This window comes from Brassica oleracea, chromosome C5 (assembly GCF_000695525.1).
Source record: "Brassica oleracea var. oleracea cultivar TO1000 chromosome C5, BOL, whole genome shotgun sequence".
Classification (NCBI taxonomy): Eukaryota; Viridiplantae; Streptophyta; class Magnoliopsida; order Brassicales; family Brassicaceae; genus Brassica; species Brassica oleracea.
In genome coordinates this window covers 44,337,959-44,354,647 of record NC_027752.1, presented here as the reverse complement: position 1 = coordinate 44,354,647, position 16,689 = coordinate 44,337,959, and the positions used below count along the sequence as shown (strand labels likewise).

The 16,689-nt window shown below is 37.3% G+C and overlaps 4 protein-coding genes across 4 annotated transcripts; 1 reads left to right on the top strand and 3 right to left on the bottom strand.

Moving 5' to 3' along the window:
* Positions 1 to 599: 599 nt before the first annotated feature.
* LOC106293887 lies at positions 600 to 2,968 on the bottom strand. Its single transcript, XM_013729520.1, has 4 exons — positions 2,852 to 2,968; positions 2,685 to 2,780; positions 2,222 to 2,603; positions 600 to 814 (listed from the first exon to the last, which is right to left on the bottom strand). Exons 1-3 carry the CDS (start codon positions 2,945 to 2,947, stop codon positions 2,262 to 2,264), a joined length of 534 nt encoding a protein of 177 aa, XP_013584974.1. The 5' UTR covers positions 2,948 to 2,968; the 3' UTR covers positions 600 to 814; positions 2,222 to 2,261.
* A 151-nt stretch (positions 2,969 to 3,119) lies between these two features.
* Positions 3,120 to 4,096, top strand: LOC106295431 (huntingtin-interacting protein K). Its single transcript, XM_013731327.1, has 4 exons — positions 3,120 to 3,380; positions 3,508 to 3,563; positions 3,632 to 3,698; positions 3,784 to 4,096. The coding sequence occupies exons 1-4, from the start codon at positions 3,249 to 3,251 to the stop codon at positions 3,874 to 3,876; spliced, it is 348 nt and encodes a 115-aa protein (XP_013586781.1). The 5' UTR covers positions 3,120 to 3,248; the 3' UTR covers positions 3,877 to 4,096.
* A 301-nt stretch (positions 4,097 to 4,397) lies between these two features.
* On the bottom strand, positions 4,398 to 10,480 carry LOC106295430 (RAF proto-oncogene serine/threonine-protein kinase-like). The gene is made up of 13 exons (XM_013731326.1): positions 9,900 to 10,480; positions 8,669 to 9,083; positions 7,941 to 8,583; positions 7,795 to 7,835; positions 7,598 to 7,666; positions 7,238 to 7,338; positions 7,060 to 7,138; positions 6,806 to 6,904; positions 6,550 to 6,618; positions 6,408 to 6,457; positions 6,236 to 6,317; positions 5,204 to 5,298; positions 4,398 to 5,066 (listed from the first exon to the last, which is right to left on the bottom strand). Exons 1-13 carry the CDS (start codon positions 10,268 to 10,270, stop codon positions 4,937 to 4,939), a joined length of 2,244 nt encoding a protein of 747 aa, XP_013586780.1. The 5' UTR covers positions 10,271 to 10,480; the 3' UTR covers positions 4,398 to 4,936.
* A 1,651-nt stretch (positions 10,481 to 12,131) lies between these two features.
* LOC106292407 (dual specificity protein kinase shkD-like) lies at positions 12,132 to 16,405 on the bottom strand. The gene is made up of 14 exons (XM_013727997.1): positions 16,035 to 16,405; positions 15,461 to 15,896; positions 14,563 to 15,103; positions 14,437 to 14,477; positions 14,279 to 14,347; positions 14,071 to 14,171; positions 13,883 to 13,961; positions 13,586 to 13,684; positions 13,405 to 13,473; positions 13,263 to 13,312; positions 13,084 to 13,165; positions 12,771 to 12,865; positions 12,518 to 12,650; positions 12,132 to 12,272 (listed from the first exon to the last, which is right to left on the bottom strand). Exons 1-14 carry the CDS (start codon positions 16,403 to 16,405, stop codon positions 12,132 to 12,134), a joined length of 2,307 nt encoding a protein of 768 aa, XP_013583451.1.
* Positions 16,406 to 16,689: the final 284 nt, after the last annotated feature.

Below are 16,689 nucleotides of genomic sequence, written 5' to 3'. Positions count from 1 at the left end.
CGCTATTCTCTAGAAAAACAGAGACAACAAAAGTTCCAAACCTCTTTGACCTTCGTCATATTTTAGTGAAGGATACAATGCATTAAAACAGTATTTTCATATTTTTAAATTTTTCTCAAAATCTATGTGTTAACTGCTTAAAACACCCCCTACGGAAATATTGAATTTTTCGGTAAATGCTCCATATACTGAAACCTATGATCTTTAGTGTTGTGTTAAAATTTCTAAACACATTCTACATCTGTATTATTGTATATTAAACTGTCTTTCATGGTACGAGCATCGTTTTATTTTTTTGTCAATTAATTTAGTGAAACTTCATAATACTCTCTAAATTGGTGGACTAACCACAATAAAATCGCTATTTTCTAGAGAAACGGAGACAACAAAAGTTTCCAACCTCTTTGACCTTTATCATATGTTAGTGAATGATGCAACTATGCATTAAAACAATATTTTCATATTTTTAAAATTTTCTCAAAATCTGTGTCCACTACGAAAATATTCAATTTTACGTAAATGCTATATGTACCGAAAGCCTATGATTTTTAGAACAAAGTGAAGTATTGATGAGATAACATTTAGTTTTTTTTTTAAAAGGGCTTTCTTAAACATATCAATTATTAACACTAAATAAGACTAAAGTTGCCAATATCAATTAGAAATATCAGCACAACACTGTTCAGAACAAATACGAAATACTTATCTGTAGAATTGTTTCCTTATGTATATGCTTCCACCTTTTACATGCTTAGCTTCCGAATAAGTAGTTGAGTTTTTGGCCCCTGGTTTCTCAGTGACAACACCCAAGATCCTGTTTAAAGAGCACAATATGATTATTGATATATTACGTAGACTAAATTATAAGCATTTTGAAGCCTAACTCCTTTAAGTTGTTATCATTGGTTTACCAACAAAACTGACCAAACCTGACAGGTACTTGAGAGAATCAATTACAAATTCATTTTTGTCAGTCGGTAAGCTGAATTGATACATGTGAAAAACACCAATATTTCCTAATGGGAACCCGATTTTCAAAAGCGAGAATCAGTTTCTCACAAAGAATCACTATTCAGCCAAATGAATTAGACAAATGCTACAAAAGTAAGAAAAAAATGATAGCGACCCTTCCTTATAATACAAAAATATGATCATCCATGAACTAATCAATGTTAAGACACAGTGACAAGTTGTTCTAAAAAAGAGAGAAATGGAATGCATCTCGAATTATTGGTGTCCATTAATTCAACTCATTAAGCCCTGATTTTCCTTTAATCATACAGAAACTTTACATCAAAAGTAAACCAACAAGAGCTCCTTTTATTTAACACATGGTATATGTAATAATTTTTGTTTTTCTTCAGATGTTTATATTAAAAATACATGACTACTAATTTCCAATCATTATCCATAATGGAGAAGAAACCTAATCTAACGCTTCCAAGAGCTTATCCTAATGATTTATGAAATAAATATCAAATCAAGTAAGTAACTACCCAAAAAGCTTCACACGCTGGACTTTGCATAGGATTTGTCTGGCCTTAATACAACTAAAAAAAAAATGAATATCTTGCATAAGAATGGAAACAAGGGCTAGCACATGTCTTGGTAAGATCTAAAACCTACCAATTTTAGAAGCTAGAAGAAAATAAGCTTTGCCAAATAATGATTACAGAGCTAAGAATAGAACTCATCAAAGTAGATTAGGACCTAGAGACATAAACGCTACAGAGGCCTATATATTGGACATGTGATGCAGAGAAGACTATGTTTTTAGCCAACACGAGTCACCATGATTACAAAGATCAAGTGCCATATCACTTGTGCCAATAAAGTGTAAGGGATCACACTCATTGGTTAGGAATGAGACTAACCAGCAGCTTATAAGGCCTACTTGTCGACTAACAATCATCAACTTACCAAACGAATCTTGTAAGACCACTTGCTTTGGGCCTAGAATGTGCTATCATAAGGCCTAGGAAGCTTCAAATTCTACCAAATAAAAGACTTCACTGAGATATCTGTGGGGATCAATTATTCAAAGAGATGTTTGACTTCTTGAATTAAAGAAACAATCTAGAACTGTTGTTATCCTTTATGTAGAAACCTCCCACTGCTTGATTGAAATATGTTACAATGAACTAGAGATATTATAGATGATATCATAAACAGAGATGCAGCTTCAAATGAAGCAAATCATAGAAAAGGAAAATGAGTTAACCTGACGATTCATAGAATCCATGGATTGTGAGTTGAATCCTTCAAGTTGGAAGTGGTCCAGAGTAAGCAACCTCCTCTCCTGAGCTGACTTCGACCACAACCGCAGCTAAGAGAGCCCAAAGGACGAAAACCAAAACCACAACGCGGAATTTGAGAGTAACAGCTCCATCGACGCGTTTACTTTCATCAGAACTCTCAACTGAACAGATCGTTTTCTTCAGGTCGCTGATCTCGGCGCGCAAGGACTGCACAGAAGCAGGCAAGCCCGCAGCAATCGCAGCGTCGATGACGTGAAAAGCCTTGTTAGCAACGGATGAAACTGGAGATTCGTCGCAAATCTCTGGCGTTGGTAAGAGGTCTACACTCGATCCTTGCAGAAAACTCTGAGGCAAACAAACGCATATTCAAAATCGGAGCTAATCAAAAACTGAAGATCTGAGCTAAACGGATCTGGAGAGCCGTACCTCGGCTTCGTGATCGGAGATCGCGAAATAGATCGGATCAAAATCCGATGGATCGTTCGTGCTTCCGACGGTTGCGCTCTGTCTCTTCTCCGCAAACTTCAGTGTAGAGAAGGAAACGTGATTAAACGTACGAGAAGAATCAAATAGGTTCATACGTTTCAAATTACCTTTCGATTCTTCAGCTCAGGATCCTTGATGATCCTCTTCGTTGCGGTATCAGATGAGCGCGTAGAGTTTTTCCTGGGAATTTGAATTTCCTTCATCTCTCTCCAGAGCGTTTTCGAATTTTGTGAGAGTTTCGAAAATTTGTGGAGGAAAAGATATTTCTAGTAAGGCTATTTCTATGGGCTAAGTAAGGCCCAGCCCAATATTGACGTTTACTAAACCGGATTATCAACTGAATCAGAGTTGTTTCAATTTGGTTCGGGTCGGTTCGGGTTTGGCATTGTTTAGCCTTTAGGGCTTCTTTCTAACGCTGGAGCTCGAAACACTAACGAAACTCAGACTCTCTCTGTAGCCGGAGACTTGATTCACCGAGAGAGAGAGGAGAAGAGTTTAGAAGCAATGGAGGGAGCAGAAGAAGCCGGGGCCGAGATGACGGTCGATTCAAAGGACTTACAGCAACAAAGCAAAGCTTTAGATAAGCTTACCGATCGCGTCGAGGATCGCCAGCTCGATTCTAATCGTGTTCAATCGGTTTGTTCGCTCTTTCTTCATCTACATAGAATGATCATTATCTTCTGATTAGACTTAAATTTTGAGCTCAGTTAAGTTAAAAAAAAAAATTTGATTGGGGTTACAAAGGTCAATGTCTGTGTTTCAGGCTATGGCTTCGATTGGTGCTTCTAGGGAGGCTGATCTTAATGCTAAGAGATTGAGGTAAGAAAAAAAAGTCTTAGCCTTTTGTGTAGTGTTTGATTGACAAGTTGCTGGAACTTTAAATGCAGGGAGAAGGAACTGGCTTCTGTTAAGATCAATGCCGCAGATGTTGAGCTCATTGTTAACGAACTTGAGGTTAGCTTCTTCCTTTTTTAAACATTACTAGGCTTCAACATCCGTTGGCTGTGTCCTAAAAGTTTGATGTCTGTGAACATTGTAGCTGGAAAAGAATGTGGTGGAGAGAACTCTAAGGGAGCACAAAGGCGATGCAGTTGCTGCGACAAGGGAGTTGCTTTCACGATATCCTCTATGATGGGACCAGTACCAGCATTTCTCGCTAGTTCTTTGTGTGTGCTAGGTCGAGAGACTTGAGAGTTATGTAACCAAATATTAAATTGAGTTTTGAAATTTCATTGCTGAATAAGTCTTCTTCCCTGAGTATAAATCCCTCAGTAAAATGTTTGCTCCAGAATTTATATGTTGCGATTTGGATATCAAAAGGTAACAATCCTGTGATAAACATTCTTTTTTTTTTTGCGCAAACGGGAGACCCTCTCCTGTGACCAGTCTCTGATTACTCGATCCTTCTCTCAATACAACCTTTTACTAGAGTAGACCATCCCACCTTGACGACAGCCCATGTGCAGGATGTTCCTCTACCGTGTAAAGGAGCCACCTCACATCGTCTTATCCCTTGTTCCTTTTTTTTTTTTGATCAAAAGTCTTATTCCTTATTTCCAGAAGCTGTCACAAGAATGAACCAACCTCTCTTGAGCCTTTATCTGTGCTAAGTGATTCACTGTTTGTTTGATTGGGCATTACTGTGTTTGTATGTAGAGAATAGGATAATTACATATATGATTATACAAAAATCCCCAATTATGTAGCATATTCTCTCATAACTATCCCTTTGTCCTCTATGTATAAACCATCAAATGGTTCTACCAATTGATCACATAGATATGTAATAGTGATAAGTGAATGTGCAAATAAACATATTATATATGCAGTAAGTACTCTCTTGTACACCTACCCAACTAATTGTGACGTCTTTGCAATCAACTTTCACATCAAATCCCTTTCACGTACTTCCTTTAAGCCTCCACCAATCATCACAATTGCACTACCCAAACTGAGCCTTTATGTTTCTTTTGGCAATTTGTGCAATGACCAGAAACACATCACTAACTGCACTTTAGACCAGTCCAAGAATTCCAGTGGCTGCCTCTGCTCATGAGTCTCCTCCACGTTGTAATTACAACCAACCATTATGTTACTGCTCGAAAACAGACCAATTCTCTCTTCCTTTGTTTTCACGAACAGCTTTTAGTCTTAAAGCTTCACCTTGAGGAACAAAAGAGTACACTTTGTGTTTAGTTGTCATTAAGGGGCGAGTTGTCAAGTAAGGCAGCACGTTTAGCTTGGAACTGTATTGAATACTTCTTTTGCAGCTCTCTTAGCTTCTCCATCACTTCTCGGAATGTAGGTCTCAGCTTCGTATCGCTGCAGTGTTGGAGAAACAAAAAAAAAAAAAAAACACATTTTAATGTCTAGCATTAGCTGTGAAATATGTAGAACATCAAAATCAAGGAGAACTGTAATAATAACTAAAGGTTATATTCTTCAATATGTTAATTTACCTGTGCCAACAGCTCTCCATTAATGCGATCCATAAGGGATCAATGTCCTTTGGAATTTCAAGCCTCTGGTTCATGAACCCCACAGCTCCGATCACCTGCACATTTTTCAAATAAGCATTTCTGCATTTAACATACTTTTCAAGTGCAGCGAGTCTGAAAATGGAAGTTTTCTGCAAGCAGAATAAGCATATGCCATGGAACCATGAAATTAAATTCGTAGAGATGTTGCAAAAATATCCCACCTATAAAAATGGCCAAATCGTATACAGTAACAAATTTCACTGTATCTATTCTATACACATTACACTATAGTATAGCGTTTATGAATCTTACCTTCCTAATTTACAATTAATTTTGTATTGACGATAATTAGATGTAGGCCGGTTTACCCTGAAACTAATCTTTTGAAATTTCTATGACCAGTTGGCAATTGGAGGAGTAAAGTGACCAGTTAATATTATATATAATAATAAATATTAAAATTCTAATAAATGCTTTAAGTACACAATTAGTTATAAATAAGTATTTTATAATTTGCTCATTGAAATAAAAAGTCTACTCTCTATAAGGCAATACATATTGTTTACAAATGATGTTTGTTTTCATGCTTGATTTAACATTTTATTGTTATTTTATCAATTTTATATGTGATAGATTAATTTTTATTTAATTTAGATGTTTTACTTCAAAAAATTTGTTTTTTACTTTGCTTATATCCGAACCGAACCGATATAACCCGAATCCGTACGATATATGATTACTTTATGGGTTTTATGATGCAATACAATTTTGAACCGAACCCGAAGTGTTATTATCCGAACCCGACCCGTACTAATAAAATTTTAGTATGGGACCTAGAAGCGTAAACCCGAAAATCCGAAAACCCGACCCGAATGCCAACGGGTACCCGAACGCCCAGGCCTAATTAGATGAGCAAAGGTTTACCCTGAAACTAATCTTTTGAAATTTCTATGACCAGTTGGCAATTGGAGACATTATCTTTTTGTTGTTCTATCTATAGAAACATAATACCTGCATAGAGTTGAGACTTTCCCAAGGGATCTTCTCTGTGGCAAGTTCCCAGAGTACTACTCCAAAGCTGTAAATATCAGACCTGTATCAATGAATTAAGAAGCTAGTTAGCATGAAGGCTAGAAGAACAAGTAATCAAGAGAACTTAACCAAACAGAAAACAAGAATATACTTCTCATCAGCAGACTCATTTCGAAGTACTTCTGGTGCCATCCATTGAGGCTGCAGAACAGGTGAAAAATGCATTCAAATATCGCTGTGAGAGGATGACTATAAATCAGGATTCAAATCGAATAGAGCCTAGGCTTAAGTACCGTTCCCTTCCCGGACTTGGAGGTTAAGTATGTTTCATGTTTGATACGCGAAAGACCAAAGTCAGCTACCTGTTAGAGATGTCACTGTAAGTTGACTTTGTTTCCAGTTGCAGGTCTGAGTCTCACTTTTCCGGTTCACTCACGTAAACATAATTTTTTTCATCTAAATCTTTGTTTTTTTTGTGCACCACATCTAAATCTTTGTTTAAGAAAGCTAAATAATCATATTACGAAGATGGAAAGTTATTTATCTTACTTTAACGGTCCAGTTCTTGTCTACCAGTAGATTTGACGACTTCAGATCACGATGGATGATGGGTGGACTACAACTGTGAAGATAATTCATACCGCGAGCCTGTGTGAAGAATTATGAAATATGAGATGTACAAGAAGGATCAGAAGACAAATACAAAGAAAGCAGCTCATCCTTTGTAAATTCTTTACGTGCAATCTTCAATGATCATAGAAATGGAAATATCAATGTCAAATGAACGTATAACTAATACTTACAATGTCCATTGCCATATTGATACGCCGCCTCCAATCCAGTTTTGACGTGTTCCTTTGCAGTAGACGGAAGAGACTTCCACTGCAAATAGTAAAATCGAATTATCAGGAGCTATGGCTTGAAGCGCCTAGAAGCACAAAGAAAGTGAGAGTAGTAAAACAATAAGAGATGAGACCAAACCGTGGAAGGAACTCCGACACTATACAGAGGCGTGGAGGTGAGGTGACAGCTCCCATAAAGAGCAGTACATTAGGATGTCTAAGTCTTCTCATCAACGATACCTTCACAATAAAACAAGAGCAGCAATTAAATAATTAAGAATCTGGAACTAGCTGCAGTTTTTGTAAGACGCAGTTTGTATAGGACGTCTAAGTTTTCATAAATGATTTATTCTTCAGTGAGATACAGTCTGTAAGGGAAAATGCTTAGCACATAAAATTGGTCTAGTTGAAAAATCAATCTGACTACTATGATATGAAAGACTGAGAGTCTTTTGCGAAAAAACACTCAGACCAATCCAGCGGTGACAATAAGCAATACCTCTTGTCTAAAAGACTGGATAATCTCTTTTGAATATTCTTGCTTGGAGAAGACCTTTACAGCTACATCCTGTGGTGACATTACAAGCTCTCAATATGAGATATTTGAACTTGTATTTTTATTTTTATTTCTATATAATGGGAACGAATATAAATAAAGACAATACTCTACAAGATCACCAGAAGCCAATTACTTACACATCCAAACCAGAGACCGTGATAGACAGTTCCACATGAACCTGTAAAATAGAATATAATGCATTTGTTAGCAAAAAACAAATGACAGAAAATCACATAAAAGTAAGTCTGGGAAACGAGATAATCTGTTTAAGAGAATAAACGACCTTGTCCGATTTGTTCTCCAATTGTCAAATCATCCCATAAAATTTCATATTCCAGGCCCTCACTATCAGAATCAACCTTGTTCATTACACTATTGCTGGTACTTCCGTTGCTACTAGCGCTGCTTGTGTTGTTCGCATTTACAGAGGAAGACCACAAACTACTGCCCTCACTATTCGTAGGCTTCTTACTCTCAAAGGCAAGGCTTTCAGACTTCAAACCAGACTTATCTTTCTCTTGGTCACTTTGTACCCAAGGCCATACAGAATGAGTTGGCCTTCCTTTTGAATCTTCCTGCTCATTCCCTTTCCATGGCAATGAAAACCCTTTCTTTACCATCCACTCTTCAGCTTTTGAGGTGAGAACCTTATGGATTAAAGGCTTTTCATCACACTCGTCACTGGCATCTTTGAAGGGTTTCGAAGGTAACTTTTCATGGTTACATGTGAATACACCAAAAGGCGCCGGGATAAAATCACCTCTTGGTGTGGTGGAACCACTTGACGCTGCAGCATCGTCTCTGTGGTCAGAGAGAGTAGCACCGTAGACACCATGATCTGAATGATGACTATCACCACTGCCACCCTCAGAGGGTGTGGCACTACTATCATCACCTGCTCGCATTTTCGACCTGACCTTGGAGGCCTGCGATTTTTTAACACTAGTCAGAATACACAGCATCAGAATAAAAGGTGAGAACTGAGAATATGCAACCTACAATTAAACTAACCAAGTTTGATATCTTTGATGATATAGCAGCTTGTATAGGCTGTTCAGAGTCCAAACCAAGTTTAGAGGAAAAACTATTCCTTGCAGGATGAGAGCTCGTTTCACCTTCTTGCCCCTTTAACTTAGCCAAAGAGATTCTCGGGTTCATGTAATGTTCCGTTTTACTTGTGATACAAATGACCCCTATAAGAGTACCAGCATCATCATAGAAGGGGGAGCACGTGGTGACAGCTGAGAATCTCTCCCCTGATTTGGTCTTGACAGGAAACTCGCCGGTCCAGCTCTCTCCACGGACACAACGCCGAGCAATATTCATTGCACAAGCAGCGTCTCGGTTATCTGCAAGAATATCAATTGGGTTCTCACCAAGTGCTTCTGCAGCAGAGTACCCGTAAAGCTTTTCCGCCATAGCGTTCCTACAACAATCACGACATCGAACTGGAATCTGAATAATGATGCATTAACCAAATCTACTCCTGGCCATATTATCCATAACCCAAACCAAACCAGAACCAAACAAAAAAAAACAAAATTGAAACTGGAGCAAAATTTACTAAAAACTGGAACAGTTTCTATTTTTCTAAATCCAAAAACCGAATTCGAACTGGAATCTGAAACTATAAGAGATTACAAGAAAATACTACAAATGAACAATGATGCATGAATCAAATCTATTCCTGGCCATATTATCCATATCCAAAACAGACCAGAACCGAACCGAAAAAAACGAAACCGAAACCGAAACCAGACCAAAATTTACAAAACCCTGAATAGTTTCTATTTTTCTAAATCCAAAAACCGAACCAAAACCCTAACGAATATCCAAATATTTTAAATATAAAAAGAATATTAATTATTTTAATTTTCATATATATAAATATCTAAAACCCCAAATTACCCGAAATTTTTTTGTTTCTTTCTTTTAGTGTTTAATTCGGGTTTTGGGGGTTATTTCTTCTTCTTTTTTTTGCTTTAACCCTGAACCAAACTCAAACTATTTCTAATTTGGTTCTACTTCAGGTTTTATAAAAAAATATAAACCCAACCCGGACCCAATAAGCAATCCGAAAAATGTCTGGTACCTAAACTGAACCTGAACACCCCAACCCGGAATAATCCGAAATCCGAATAACCTGAACTGATCCTAACCGAAAACCCAAATGCCCAGTGCTAATAATCAAATCCACCATCTAGCATCTAATCTGGATATTTCAAAAGATGGAACTACATACCAAAAAATAATTCGCATATTGAGATCGTAAGCATGAACAGTCTGTGCCATGGACTGCAAAATATTCAAATACTGCTTATCCGTAAACTCCCCGGCCGATGCTCCTCCACCTCTCAGATTCATCGAACCTTGGAAACGGCTCTCCTTCCGCAGCGGCGAAGCGTTACGAAACGAGGCGGCGCCGCTCTTCCTCCGCAACTGAGCTCCGTCCCCGATGTTTCTCCTCGCAGGACGATGAGGCGAGACGGAATGCGATCGCTGCCTGACCTCAGTGGATACCTTGAGCCTCGACATCTCCTGCTTCAGATGCTCTTGGCTTTCCTCTAGCTCGAGTATCTTCTTCAGCAGCTCTTCCGCGGGTGGAGTCTCCATTTTCGATCGAATCTGAAGGGTAAGCGAGTTGAATCGGAGGTTGAAGAAGGTGTTAAGCAAGCATGGTGGATGAGATATTGAGTGTGTGTGTGTGTGTCTCTCTCTCGCTCCTGAAGCCAAAAGGTTTTTTTTCCTCTCTCTAGAGAATAAAAATGGAATTGAAGAAAATGAGTGAAGCGAGAAGAAACGTGCTCTGCGGTCTTCAAGCGGTCAACATTAATGGAAACTTTCCTTTCTTATCTTGCTTCTTTTGGTTTATTTTTTCATTTATTTAATTTAATATTTACTACTTTTGCCTCAATTTTCCAGGTTTTAGCTTCTTCTTTTTTAAAATTGTTGTATTTAATTTGGAGAGATTATTGATTATATTAAGAAAATCTGAACTAGATTGTAAACATTTGACTCATTCTAAATTAAGTTTATTTATTTTCAGTGTTCCATATAAGCTATAGTTTTTTTTTTCATTTTTTCATATAAGCTATAGTTTTTTATAGGTGAGATTTTTGTTCTAAACTATATAAAAGGAAAACAACTATATAGTTTTTTTCAAAAAAATCTAATAATAAGAAAATGGGCAGAGGTTGATCTGTTCCTAGTTTCTTGGGGGGTTCCTCAGTTTTTGTGATCAAAGATTGCGTACTATGTTGTCACTCTTAATTGTTGACAAAAAAAAAATGTAAGTCACTATAATTTATTGGTACTCGACAATTTTGCAGACAAAAACAAAAACTTCAATCACTTGAAAATTCACGTGATACGTAAGAAAGAAACTCGCGACTGTGATCCACAGTCAGAGCCGTGCTCACCTTATCAATTTTGGGGCATTGGCCCCAGATCCCCCTCACATTAGTGCATTTTGGGGTTTCCATATTCATAAATCATATAATATGATAAAAACTATAATTATTTCTTAATACTTTTCAATAATATGATCATTTATGCTTAGTTGTTGTGAATATTAATTTCATTATATATTTTTATTTTGAATATCGAAAACATTTTCCTGCATATAATTTGAGTTTGTATATTGTAACCAAAATATAACTTTTGCTATTAATTTTCATGAGATTATTTTTTCTTAAAAATAATTTTAAAATATAAAATAAAAAAATAATTTATTTTTTGGTTCGTATTAAAAAAAATTAATATGCATATTTGATATAAAATAAATTATTTTTGTCCTATGCCTCTAATAGCCTTCGCACGGCACTGTACACGATCAGTGGAGCTTCTACTACGTTCTTCTTCTTTCTAATTTTTTAATTTATTTTTGGTATGAATGTTAAGATTATTGGTTTTTGAAACCTTTTATAGAAAAAAAAGAAAAGATTTTTAGTTTTCCATTATATGTGTTACGTGACAATCGGTTGGTGTATTAATGTTGCAATTCTGCTCCAGTTTTTTACAAACATATTTTCAAGTCGCAATTTTTTTTTTTTGTCACAGAGTCGCAATTCTTTTCTTAATAACTTTAAAAAGGTTCAATTTCAGAGTTATAGCAAAATAAAGAGAGAAAAACATTAAAAATGATTAGATTTTTACAACATAACTGAAAATGGAAATGAAAATTAATTTGAACTCGCTAGTTTCTTGCTGATATCACATATGTTCTTCATTATAAATGCTAACTTGCTACGCCACATAGTTTTCGTTTAGCATTTGGATATTATAGGTTTAAAGTTACTGGTTTCTATAGAAAACTATAAGATTTAGATCGGGACTTTTGATGTAAATAACCAGAAAGTTATGTGAAATCACGACAAAACACAAAGATGATATACAGAAGAAATAACTATACATATATACACAAAAGCCTCATAATTAATAATATGATGAGAATAAGTAGTAGTGTACAAGATTCTCATGACTGCTCCAGTCTCTTCTGGAGTACGAGGTTGTTGGCTTTAGAGTGTGTGTACGTCTCTACTTTGACTGCGTATTCCATGTGCTTCACACTGACACACTGAACTTCTGAAGCACTCTTCTGTCTCTTCTCTCCATCCTACAAGATCCAACTAAGATGTTAGAAAAATAATCCCATTAAGAGAATGTTCTTGTTTCTTCTGCTCAAGATGTCAGAGCGCAGAGTCGGTCTCACTAGCTAATAGTACTCAACATCTGTGTCAGGACATGAAAAGATGAGCAAAGATATGAAACCTCAATGTATTTCGTAGAGGCGACAAGGAAGACTACGTTTGAACTTCTCGAACTAAGGCCAATTCTCTATATTCCTTTTTTTTAATGAACAGACTCTTTGCCTTGAAGCGGTGCGTTTAGGATGTTTTGTTTTAGCTGTCCTCGGAACTGTATTGTATACTTTCTTTGCATGTCTTTCAGTTCCTCCATCAGTTCTTGGAATGTGGGTCTCAGCTTCGTATCGCTGCAATGTTGGACAGACCAAAATAAAATCACAGATCATTAACGTCAGCATTATCTAACACATCTAATTGAAGGTTATATTCTTCTAGCCAGAAATCATGCGGAATTCTCCATGTCTCACCTGTGCCAACAGCTCTGTATTAAAGAGATCCAACGAGGATCAATGTCCTTTGGAATCTCCAGCCTCTGGTTCATGAACCCCACAGCTCCTATCACCTGCACATATGCAAACAAGTATCTCTTCATATTTGATTTGTTGTATGCGCATAGACTTATTACAGCAAAGTATAATGGTTTATGACATGCCTAGTGTGTACAACTTATTTATAGACTTCCAAGAGTGGTTTACACTGAGACTGATCTTTTCACAATAAAGATTAATGTTATATTACCTAAATATGTGGTTGAGACACTTTCTTTCCATCGTTACATACCTGCATGGAGTTGAGAGTTTCCCATGGGATCTTCCCTGTGGCAAGCTCCCAGAGTACTACTCCAAAGCTATAAATATCAGACCTGTATCAATGAATTAACAAGAGCTAGTTAGCATTGAAGGCTAGAATAACATGTAATCAAAAAGAGAACTTAACCAAACAAGAACACAAGAATATACTTCTCATCGGCAGACTCATTTAGAAGAACTTCTGGTGCCATCCATTGAGGCTATAGAACATGTAAAAAGCCAATCAAATGTCATCGTGAGAGGTTGGCTAGTGAATCAAGATTCAAATCGAAAAGAGACTAGGTTTAAGTACCGTTCCCTTCCCGGACTTGGAAGTTAGGTATGTTTCATGTTTGATACGCGAAAGACCAAAGTCAGCTACCTGTTTGAGATGTCACTATAAGTTGAAGATGTTTTCTAGTTGCAGTTTGGAGATTTGGAGCCTCACTTTTCAAGTTCATTTACATAAATGATATAAGTTTTTTTCATATCACCTTAACAGTCCAGTTCTTGTCTACCAGCAGATTTGACGACTTGAGATCACGATGGACGATGGGTGGACTACAGCAGTGAAGATAGTTCATACCGCGAGCCTGCGTGAATAATCATGTCATGTGCTGTATGAGATGTAAGTTGACTAAGTCATAGAGAATGCAAAAGGACTATGAAACAAATACAAAGAACCAATCATGTAGAAACAATAAAAAAGAAAAGGATCATGCTCTATATGCGATTCTCAATGACCATAGAAATGTGGAAAGATGTCTAATGAACGTATAACTAGTACTCACAATGTCCAAGGCCATATTAATACGCCGCCTCCAGTCCAGTTTTGTTGTGCTCCTTCGTAGTAGAAGGAAGAGACTTCCACTGCAAATAGTAAATCGAATTACAAGGAGAATGGATCAGAGCTATGGCTTGAAGGGCCAAGAAGCACAAAGAAAGTGAGATGTAGTAACTAAAAGAGATGAGACCGAACCGTGGAAGGAGCTCTGATACTATACAGAGGCGCGGAGGTGAAGTCACAGCTCCCATAAACAGCAGTACATTAGGATGTCTAAGTCTTCTCATCAGCGACACCTTCATAGAAAAACAAGTCCAATATTAATAACTTAGAACTTTTAAATGTTAGCTAACTACGCTCAGAGGAATCATTATGGACGACCCCACGGATTTAAAAACAATACCTCTTGTCTAAAAGATTGCATAACCTCTTTTGAATATTCTTGTTTGGAGAACACTTTTACAGCTACATCCTGCAGTGATCAACAAGACTGATCTATGAAAGCGTGAATAGATCAACAAATGCATATTCTGAAATATCAACAGGAGCCAAAAAACATACAGATCCAAACCAGAGACCGTGATAGACAGTTCCGCATGAACCTATAAAATGAGTAAAAATATATGATGTTATAAAGAATGGATTTGCATGGCAAAATAAGATAATCTGTTTAAGAGAATAAATTACCTCTTCCGATATCTTCTCCGATGGTCAAATCATCCCATAGAATTTCATATTCCAGGCAATCACTATCAGTATCACCATTATTGCTCATACCACTGCTGCTGGCATTTCCACAGGTACTAGTGCTGTTCGCGTTTACAGAGGAAGACCACATACTAGAAGCCTCGTTGTTGTCTTGCTTACTACTATCAGAGGAATCGCTTCCAGAGTTAACATCACAAAGTGGACTAATCTGGTTAGACTTATCTTTCCCTTGTTCATTCTGTAACCAAGGCCATCCAGAATCACCTGCCCTTCCTTTTGAAACTTCGTGCTCAGCCTTTGAGGTGAGAATCTTAGGGGCTGCAGCATTTCCATCACTCTCATCACATGAGAATACACCAAAAGGAGGGTAGATGAGATCCCCTCTTTGTATGCTAACACCACTTGATGATGCATTGTCACTGTTGTGAGAGAGAGTAGCACCGCAGACCCCTTCAGAGAGTGTGGCACCACTGTCACCTACTCGCATTTTCGACTTGACCTTGTTGCTCACCTTGGATGCCTGAAAGTTCAACACTAGTCATCAAAAAGTGCAACATCAAAATAAAAGGTGAGAGAGAATGGTGCTGTTATGAACCAAAGCGAACTAACTTTAGAAAAATAAAGAACCTTAAGAACAAAAACCAATTCAGACAAATTCAAGTTTAGTATTTGTATATTGATCATGTGAATAAATAAATTTACAATCAAGACTCATATTTATAGTAGCATCAAAATCCTATTTCTTTTTTTTTTTCTTAAAAAAAACATCCTTATTTTTTTTTAAAATAATTTTTCTATGTTCCGTGGTTTGACTGTTGAATTTTTTTTTTCTGATGCATAGAAATCTAAGACATTATCAAAATTAACGGGCACTAACCAAAAATGATATCTTTGATGCTATAACAGTTTGTATAGGCTGATGAGAGTCAAGGCCAGCTCCTTTGGCTCCAAAACCAAGTCTAGACGCAAAACCATTCCTTCCAGTGCTAGAGCTCCCTTCATCTTCTTTTGCCTTTAATGTAGCCAAAGGGACTCTCGGGTGCAGATAAGGTTCAGTGTTACCTGTGATAGAAACGATACCAACCAGAGAACCGTCATCATCGTAGAAGGGAGAACACGTACAGACAGCTAAAATTCTCTCCCCTGATTTGCTCTTCAGAGGAAACTCGCCGGTCCAGCTCTCTCCACTGACACAACGTTGAGCAACACCCATAGCAAAAGGAGCATCTCGTTCATCCACCATTACATCAACTGGGTTCTTCCCAACTACTTCTTCAGCTGTGTACCCATAAATCTTTTCAGACATGGCATTCCTGTAACAAATCATGTTAGTATAGGTTTCCAAAATTATGGAATTTGTTTAATTAAAAAATATTTTAAAAATGTTTATAGCCTCCAAAATTTTAGATTCTGATGGATAAATAATAAGATACCAAGATGGAACTTCTTACCAAAAGATTATTTGCATATTTAGATCGAAGACATGAACAGATTGTGAAATCGACTGCAGGATATTAAAGTACTGTCTATTTGTGAACTTTCCAGCCGATGATCTTCTTCCTATTCCACCTACTCCATCTCTCAAGTTGATTGAATCTTGGATACGTTTCTGCTTCTGAAACGCGGCGGGGACGCTCTTCCTCCTCGCTGGAGCTCCCTCGCCGATGTTTCTCCTCGCAGGCTGATACGGCGACACAGAATGCGATTGTTGAGTAAGCTCCGTAGATACCTTGAGCCTAGACATCTCCTGCTTTAGATGCTCGTGGCTTTGCTCTAGCTCTAGTAACTTCTTCAGAAGCTCATTAGGAGGTGGTTTCTCCATTGCGCTCGAGAAAACCGAACACAAAAGCAAGTTGAGTAAGAACTTGAACAAGGAGTACTCAAACAACGGTTGAAAGTCTTCTTGTCCGTGAGTATTGAGATTGATCACTGCCTTTCTCTTTCATTAAGGAAACGTTACGCGAGAAACCTTTTAATGTCACAAAAGCACTCGACAGGGATGAAAACGTTTCTTCACTTACACTCCTTAAATTGAAGGAGTGTAAGAAGAGGAGGAGGTTGGTCGGATCTATACTTCTATCTGGATTGAAACTCGACGATTTGTTG

Bases quoted from the DNA above. Each gene is read 5' to 3' on its own strand.
- LOC106293887 (XM_013729520.1), bottom strand. From the start codon at position 2,947: ATGAAGGAAATTCAAATTCCCAGGAAAAACTCTACGCGCTCATCTGAT. The intron at 2,781-2,851 runs GTAATTTGAAAC...TCTACACTGAAG, and splicing joins CTGAGCTGAAGAATCGAAAG to TTTGCGGAGAAGAGACAGAG. The intron at 2,604-2,684 runs GTACGGCTCTCC...TGTTTGCCTCAG, and splicing joins TCTCCGATCACGAAGCCGAG to AGTTTTCTGCAAGGATCGAG.
- LOC106295431 (XM_013731327.1), top strand. From the start codon at position 3,249: ATGGAGGGAGCAGAAGAAGCCGGGGCCGAGATGACGGTCGATTCAAAG. The intron at 3,564-3,631 runs GTAAGAAAAAAA...CTTTAAATGCAG, and splicing joins CTTAATGCTAAGAGATTGAG to GGAGAAGGAACTGGCTTCTG. The intron at 3,699-3,783 runs GTTAGCTTCTTC...TGAACATTGTAG, and splicing joins TCATTGTTAACGAACTTGAG to CTGGAAAAGAATGTGGTGGA.
- LOC106295430 (XM_013731326.1), bottom strand. From the start codon at position 10,270: ATGGAGACTCCACCCGCGGAAGAGCTGCTGAAGAAGATACTCGAGCTA. The intron at 7,339-7,597 runs GTATTGCTTATT...TTTATTGTGAAG, and splicing joins TCCAGTCTTTTAGACAAGAG to GTATCGTTGATGAGAAGACT. The intron at 6,905-7,059 runs GTAAGTATTAGT...TTCTTCACACAG, and splicing joins TCAATATGGCAATGGACATT to GCTCGCGGTATGAATTATCT.
- LOC106292407 (XM_013727997.1), bottom strand. From the start codon at position 16,405: ATGGAGAAACCACCTCCTAATGAGCTTCTGAAGAAGTTACTAGAGCTA. The intron at 13,962-14,070 runs GTTCGGTCTCAT...TACTATTTGCAG, and splicing joins GTATCAGAGCTCCTTCCACG to TGGAAGTCTCTTCCTTCTAC. The intron at 12,651-12,770 runs GTGAGACATGGA...CCAACATTGCAG, and splicing joins ATACAGAGCTGTTGGCACAG to CGATACGAAGCTGAGACCCA.